General features: G+C 60.7%; 1 protein-coding gene across 4 annotated transcripts; it reads left to right on the top strand.

The window, feature by feature from the left end:
* On the top strand, positions 1-5,299 carry SIVA1 (SIVA1 apoptosis inducing factor). Of its 4 annotated transcripts, none has more exons than XR_012329809.1 (5): positions 1-169; positions 2,304-2,498; positions 3,226-3,382; positions 4,110-4,189; positions 5,095-5,299. XR_012329809.1 is itself a non-coding variant. In XM_019933805.3 (4 exons), the coding sequence occupies exons 1-4, from the start codon at positions 52-54 to the stop codon at positions 5,007-5,009; spliced, it is 486 nt and encodes a 161-aa protein (XP_019789364.1). In that variant the 5' UTR covers positions 1-51; the 3' UTR covers positions 5,010-5,131. The 4 variants fall into 4 exon arrangements, 2 of the variants coding, with proteins under 2 accessions (XP_019789364.1, XP_004322752.1); XR_012329810.1 differs by having other exon boundaries at positions 4,994-5,131; XM_019933805.3 differs by lacking the exon at positions 4,110-4,189 and having other exon boundaries at positions 4,994-5,131.
* The last annotated feature ends 2,456 nt before the right edge of the window (positions 5,300-7,755 follow it).

Below are 7,755 nucleotides of genomic sequence, written 5' to 3'. Positions count from 1 at the left end.
CACGGGCAGGCGAGGCGCGGCCGCGGAGCTGCGCCGCTGCGGGCCGCGGCCATGCCCAAGCGGGGCTGCCCCTTCGCGGACGCGGCCCCGCTGCAGCTCAAGGTGCGTGTGGGCCGGAGGGAGCTGAGTCGCGGCGTGTGCGCCGAGCGCCTCACGCGGGAGATCTTCGGTGAGTGAGGGGTAGCGGGGTCGGGCAGGCGGTTTCCGCAGGCCGCGCCCCCTGGAGCCGGGGGCCGGGGCCAGTCGCCCGGCCGGGTTTGGGAGCAGCAATTTGGGCGCTGTGAATGCGCCCGCGTCCACGACCTGTCCCCGCCCTCCACCTTCCCGAAACAGGCGGCCTCCGCGTGGGGCCGAGACGTGGCTCTGTCCTTTGGGAATGCTGGACTCGCGCAGGAGCCAGCCCTGGTCTGACCAGCCCAGCGAGAGGCCGGGGAGTGGGATGTCCCGGTGGAATAAGCCGGTAGAAGCACCCGTTCTGACCCGAGAGGCGTTTGTGGAGCGCGCCTTCCTTGCCAGGCGCTGCGGCTGCGGGAGACCCTGCCTTGCTGTCTACTGGGGGGCCAGCCAGAGAAGGACTCTCCAGAGGTCATCAGGGCAGGCATGGGTCGCTGCAGGACCACCTGCAGGCTGTTAGAGGTCTCGTGGAGGAACAGGGTCGAAGGCGAATCCTTCAGGATTAGGCAGGCAGAGAGGGAGAGGAAGGGAATTCCAGGCAGAGGGAACAGCCTATGCAGAAGCCGGGAAGCCGGAGAGTGCTGTCCGGTTCATTGTGGCTGGAGTGTCCAGTTCCAGAGATGTAAGGACACTGACCTAGGAAGCCTTCTCTGGCTGCTTCATGCAGGTTTTTGGGCGCATTGATATTATTGATCATCGCTTTGGGGGGCTTAATACCCTGGGGTAACTACAGAGTGGAATTTACCTTAACTAGTGGTTGGAGGCACGAGGTTTGTGCGTGTGGAACAGTCAGATGGTTACCTGGGTGTCTGACTGAGTGGTGCTGCCGTGTACTAGGGATGTGGCGAAGCGCCTAACCTGGGGAGACCCTGCTTCTCTTTGTCCTGCTGCTCCCCACCCCGCTGCCCCCATCAGCAGCTGCTGTGCCCTTTCTTTTCTTGCACATGCAGGGTTGCAAATGCAAATGCCTTTCGAGGCCGTGCAGGTGATAAAAATGAGTGAAGCTGTGAGTACTATGGCCAGACTGCAAGTGTTATCCTCTCAGGACCTTCAAAAAATGTAAACACTGCAGACAGAGAGAAGAATTAAAAATAAACGCGGGCTAAGTCAGTCTAGCTCTTGACCACGATGTTCTGGAGCATTTGCAGGGGCTTGTCCTTCGCAGGGCCCCGTCACAGAGGGAGTGCGAGGCTCCCTGGACATCTAAGAAGGGCAGGACGTAGGCCAGCGTGAACTCGTGTTTAATGAATTCCAAGCCTGAACCCTGGTCTCTTTATCTTGAACAGACCACAGGCCCTTGAAGACAAGTCTTAGCCTCACCACATGACCTCCCTGCAGTCCCACCCTATTATAAATGGGGATGGGGGGGATTGGAGGAAGAGGAACTGGGTGTGACGGGGCTGTCATCAGCCACTCCATTTGAGTTACCCAACTGTGTGTTTCTGTCGGTTTCACTTAGCACCAACAGCTTCTAAGGTCTCCACCCTGGCTCTGTTGGGACAGGGCAGAACACCACAAACAAAGCATTTCTGGGGCTGGCGCCTGGCATTTGACCTTGTGAAAGCCCCCAGTGCCCTGATGGAAAGCCACTGCTCTGGTTGCTGAGAAACCACCTCAGCTCTGGGGTCGGGGGGGTGTCCAGGGCCCACAGAGGTCTGGAAAGTTCTTGGGGCACCTTGTTCCGAGCTGGTTGCTGCCACGCCTTCTGCCAGCAGCCCCGTGGTCAGTGAAGGGGTGCGTGCTGGCTGGGGTGTGGGCTCAGCCCTGAGTCTCTCGGCTGTGCGTTGGTTAGCACTCCACAGCGCAGAGCTTCGTCTGCTGGATGAAGCCGGCTTGTGGGTGCTGGGAAGGAGATGAATGGCAAGGAGGTGAGGCCACCCGTGTGGAAAATGAGCAGAGTGATAGCACAGGGAGCCCAGGTGGGGCTGCAGCGTCCGGAACCTTCCTGGAGGAGGTGGCCGCTGAGCCCAGGCAGGAGGCCAGGGTGGGACCCAGCTCGCCAGGGAGCAGCGTGCTCTGGGGTGGCTGGGTAACCAGAGGCCCGGCCACGCGCAGCTCGAGGGACAAGGTGGCCATGCAGGTGCTTCCGTGCTGCAGCGATATAAGCGGGGAAATGGTTGCCTCCGCAGAAAAGACCACGCAGCTCCTCTTCCGCGGGGCCCAGGCCTGCATGGACCCCGCGTGGGAGGAAGCCTGCGCCATCGTCCATACCCCGGAGTCCCCGAAGCCTGGCCCCACAGAAGCCCCTCGGGCCGCACGCGGGCAGATGCTGATCGGGCCCGACGGCCGACTGACCAGGAGTCGAGCCCAGGCCTCCGAAGCTGGTGAGTGAGGCCCACGGCAGGCGCTTCCCAGCTGTGTGCTAAGGATGGGGTGTGGCAGGGGCTTTTCCTACCTGGGCTGGAGGGGGCGGGGCCCGAGTCTGACAATACGAACAGGGCGAGGGCCTGCAGGCTCCTGACATTAGGAGGCTCTGCTGTCACCAACATCCACGTCTGGTAGCTGCAAACAGCTTCTAACTGTTGGATCAGAAAGGAACAGAGACCCCTCTGGGTGACCCTTCTGGGTGTCCTGCATGCTTTCCACCTGAAGCTCTCCCACGGAGTCCCACCTGGCTGGGTGGGAAAAGCCTGTTCGGGTCCCTGTGCAGTGTGGTGTGCGTCTCAGACTGTCACCTGTGTCGCTGGTTAAAAACTCTCCCGCCCCCGGGTCTGGGTGGGGCAAAGGGACCCCTGTGTTAACCCGTGATGCAGGGACCACGCTTTGAGATGCAGCTGGGAGACACACAAGGGACGAAGGCCTAGCGACTTCTGATGCAGGCGGTCAGGAGAAGGGCTGACCCTTAGGTACCGACATTTGGGTGGTGGGAATTGTAGGTGGGAGTCACGGAAGCCAGCTGGGATCTCTCCCTGGTGAACGGGTCTGGGTGCTGTGCTTATGCACAGGTTGTCGTCTTAGGACCTAGTGGTCAGTCAGGCGCAGGAAGGAGGGTGGCCCCCAGCCCCAGCGCTCCAGGTCCCCCTTGGACTGATGGGTGTTTCTTCCCCACAGACCCAGCCATGGCGGCATCGGGAGCCTGCTCGTCGTGCGTGCGGGCTGTGGACGGGAAGGCGGCGTGCGGCCAGTGCGAGCGGGCCCTGTGCGGGCGCTGCGTGCGCACCTGCTGCGGCTGTGGGGCTGTGGCCTGCACCCTGTGTGCCCTCGTGGAGTGAGTGCGGGCCCTGTCGGGGAGTGGGGGCGGCAGGCCCATCCCTCATTGCCCGGTGGGACGATGTGATGCCAGTAAATGCTTTGCTCAGCTTGAGTTTTTCCAAGACCTTGAGATCCTTTCTGGAGGAAGTCCAGACCTTGTAGGTCAGCTCTGCGCTGTCTGTGGTCTGTCCCAGACCATTTGTGCTCTAGTCCTTTGAGCCCTGGCATCAGGAAGCCTCACATGGCCTTCCTGTGTCGCGCGCTCATTAGCGGAGGACACCTGACAGGTGAGGGCAGGAAGTAAGTGTTTTGTCTGTGGCTTGGGTGAGCGCATCCGCCACAGCCGGTGGGCCCCATCCCTGCCCAGGAGGTTTCGGGCGCTGTCCTCGTCCCAGCGGCCACTCCCGGCTGACGGGTGGGGATGGGCAGTGCCCCGTAAGAAAAGTTCTGCAGATCTCAAACCAGTTTAGTCCCAATGGCCTTTAAAACCAACTCACCCCCCCACCGCCAAAAAAAAAAAAAAAAAAAAAAAAACAACCCCAACTGTGGAAAGTTAAAAACACGCCTCCCGAGAGGTGGGTTGCTCCACGGTTGGGACGCGCTGGACAGAAGGATGGAGGCCAGGCGTGGGCCTCCCGTGCTGGCCGGTTCAGGGGTCAGGTGCTGGGCGAGTCATGGGTGTGGAATACTCTTTCTATTGACTTTGCCAACTCAGTTTTCTTTTCTTCCTATTTATATGTAAGCTGAGACGGGCAGGGCCTTGCCAGTGGCTTTTCCCTGGAGGGGGAGCTGAGCACAGCACAAGGGCCAGCTGAGGGGCCAGGTGGGCGCCCCACCTACTGGCAGCTGCTTCCCTCCCCGGGGCCGTCCGCATCCTCAGGGACTCCCGTGGCTGCCTCCCCCGCCCCTGCTCTCTGCTGCCTGGCCCCCAGGCACCCGCAGAGCCCGCCAGGCACCTGCCTGTTTCTCGGGCCCCGGCGGGCGGGGCTCTCTGACCCGGGTGAGAAACAGACGACACGTTCGGGGTCCCCTCTGGAGGCCACGCCTCAGGCCTCCGAGCTTCAGCGCCACCCTGGAAGCGGGCATCCTGCCCGCACCTGGTGGCTGCCTCGTCCCCAGGGTCAGGCACGGCCGCGGGTGGGGCATCGCCACCAGGAGCTGGAGCCAAGCTCCTAGCCCTGGACGTGGACCCTTTGCCGCTGCACCTCAGGCGTGCTGCCGTCTCCTTTCAGCATGTCTCCCGAAGCGTGTCCCCTGCCATTCGCTGAGTTGCCATGTCCCTACCCTACCTGAGCTGCTGCCCCTGTGAGCCATCCGGGGCCAGTCACCCCTGCTGCACACCTGACCACCGTGAGACCGGGGCTGAGCCCCGGGGGCTCCTTAGCTGTCAGTCCGTGAGGGCGGCTCCGGCAAGCACCCCAGACGTTTCCCCTCGTGCTCGAGGCAGATGCCTGTCGGGGGGGCTGCTCCTGGAGTCCCGCACTCTGCAGGTTCCGTGCTCCGGCCTCTCCCCGGGCCCTCGAACCGCCCCCCTCTGCGGGTGTCCTTCTCCAAGGACCCGGCCCTGTGGGCCCGGCCCCCTGCGGCAGTGGGGCCTCTTCTTAACTGGTTCTGTCTGGGCCAACAGCCCCGCCTCCAGATAAAGTCGAGGGACCAGGTGGGGTCGGCAGCTCCCGTGGAACTCAGCCCTAATGCCAGCTCCTCTCCCCCAACCTCGCGGTGTCGCAGCTGCAGTGACCTCCACGAGAAAGTGCTGTGCGCCAGCTGCACCATGTTCGAGGCCTGAGGCCAGGAGAGGACGGCAGCCCTGCCTGGACGACCTCGCCGCCGTCCACGCTGAGGGACTGGGGGAGGGGCGGGAAGGGACAGCCTTTCTATTTCGTATTTTGTTCTCCTGACCACAGAAGAGAATAAACCCTTTATATTTGGACAAGAGGACTCACTCGTCAGCGCCCCTGGGGCCCGTGGTCTGCCCGGCTCCCACCTGGCAGCGCCCTGAGCTTCATGCCAGGTGCCGCCAATCGCCCCGTTGACAGGTGGGGACACTGAAGTCCAGAGCGTGTGAGCCCAGGTGGGGCTTCAGTGCCCCTCGGGGGTGGGGCCGCGTCCCAGGCTGTCCCTGAAATGCCACTGTCATGCGCCGCTGTCTGGGTGGCTGGGCCCCGGGTGACCTGCCTGCCAGTTCCGTCTGGGTGGTGCGGCCCGTGTGGCCCGAGGGAGGGCAGTGGACGAGAGGGGGAAGGGAGGGGCACAGCCCTGCACGGGGCCTCCTCACCTGGGTCTCGGGCCCGGTTCCCACGCACGGGGTCCTTGCGGCGCCATGGGCCCAGGCCCTCAGGGTGAGTCCGTGGGTAGTCAGTCCCAGCCCCTCCAAGAAACCCTGGAGGGGAAGAGAGGTTCTCTGGGGTGGGCAGCGGGGGCACCCACTGTTGGAGGGTCAAGTGACTGACTCTTGGAGGGGGCTGGGCCAGGGTGGGGTTTGCCCCCAAGTGCACAGCCTAGGACCCCTGAAGCAGGAGCGGGGGCGGGCCACAGGGAGGCATGAGGTCTTGGGGGCGGCTGCAAGTGACCCCATGGGTCTCCCTGAGCTGAGAACATTCAGAGGCCTCTCCAGCACGAGCCCTCATCGTGGGGTCACCTCCCCTCACCTGCTTCCTGTAGAGGCCCTGGGCCTCCGTCCCAGTGCCCACCTGCAGACCACGACCCCAGCGAGCACGTGAAGAGATGCTCAGCGTCGCTCAGCATTAGGGAAACACAGCTCAGTAACAAGAGATGCTGCCTCACCCCCGGCAGGGGGCTGCTGTCCAACAGAGAACAAGGGCCGGCGGGGCCGTGCGGACCCGGGAGCCCTGTGCGCTGCTGTGGGGATGCAAGGGGACGCGGCCTCTGTGGAGCAGAATGGCAAATACCCAGCAGGGATTCGAGCAGATGTCTGTACGCCTGTGTTCATCGCAATAGCGTCCACAAGAGTAAAAATGTGGAAACAAACCACGTGTCCACGAAGGGATGAATGGATAAGCAGATCATGGTCCATCCATACGATGGAATATGATTTGGCCTTAAAAAGGAAGGAGGTCCTGACGCAGACTGCAGCACGGATGGACCTGGAGGACGTCAGGCCGGGTGAAGTAGCCAGTCACAAAGGAAGGCCCTGTGTGATTCCACTCCTGTGAGGTCCTTAGAGCCGTGGGGTTCACGGAGACAGACGGGAAGGGTGGGGCCGGGGGAGGGGCAGTGAGTGTTGAAGAGGAGCAGAGTTTTAGTTTGTGAAGATGAAAAGTTCTGGAGACGGTGGTGGTGCTGGTGCCACAGCCACGTGAATGCATTTAATGCCACTGAACTGGCCACTTAAAAATGGTTAAAGCGCTAAGTTTTACATATATTTTACCAAGTAAGAATATTTAAAATGTTAAAAAGACAATTGTTGAAGGCAAAACTAATAATGTGTGTTGGGGATTTTGAACATGTGGAAACAAAAGTGTCCACAGCACGGAGACGGCAAGTGGAGGTGTGTGTTCTGAGGACCGTGCGTGTGAAGGGCTGAATTTCACTCCAAGGCAGGCTGCTGAGTGAGTTATGGACTGACATCGACAGGCCGTGGCTACAGTCGTTCCTTCGGGAGAGATTTGTTCTAAATTCCACATAGGATCCTGGGTTGGATCCTGGAACAGAAAAGGAACATCAGTGAGAGAGTTGGTAAAGTCAAAATAAGCCAGTAAAAGAGAGAAAATGGGGGACTTCCCTGGTCGTCCAGGGGTGAAGAATCCGCCTTCCAATACAGGGGACGTGGGTTCGATCCCTGGTCAGGGAACTAAGATCCCACATGCTGAGGAGGAACTAAGCCTGCGCGCCACAACTCCGGCGCTCGCGCGCCTCAACAAGAGAGCCCACGTGCTGCAACCTACAGGGCCCACGCGCCCTGGAGCCCGAGTGCCACAACCGGAGAGAGAGAACCCACATGCCACAACTGGAGAGAAGCCCACGTGCCGCAACTAAGACCTGACGTGGCCAAAAAAATGAAATTTTTTTTTAAAAAGATAAAATGGGTTGTTAAAAAATAGTTATTTAATCCAAAATGAGGGTGAAAAAGAGGAAGGAAGGCACAAAGATCTAAAGGGACGCACAGAGGAACAGCAAGGTGACGTTTAAGCTCAGCCACGTCTAGATCCCACTCCTGTACGTGACCTAAGCGCCCCCGAGGGGTGGAGACCCACAGATCGTCAAAACAACAGTTGAGACCCAGCCAGCTCTGTTGTCTGCAACAAATTCACCTTGAGTATGAAGACAAGCAAATTCAAAGGGACAGGGTAGACTACCTGTTGAATGATGACCCGTCTTTGAGCAGACATCCCCCGAGTGGCATTTACTGGGAGGCAGACCCCGCCCCCA

Source organism: Tursiops truncatus, chromosome 2 (genome assembly GCF_011762595.2).
Source record: "Tursiops truncatus isolate mTurTru1 chromosome 2, mTurTru1.mat.Y, whole genome shotgun sequence".
Classification (NCBI taxonomy): Eukaryota; Metazoa; Chordata; class Mammalia; order Artiodactyla; family Delphinidae; genus Tursiops; species Tursiops truncatus.
Note: the sequence above shows the minus strand (reverse complement) of the source record. Positions and strands in the feature narration are given on the sequence as shown.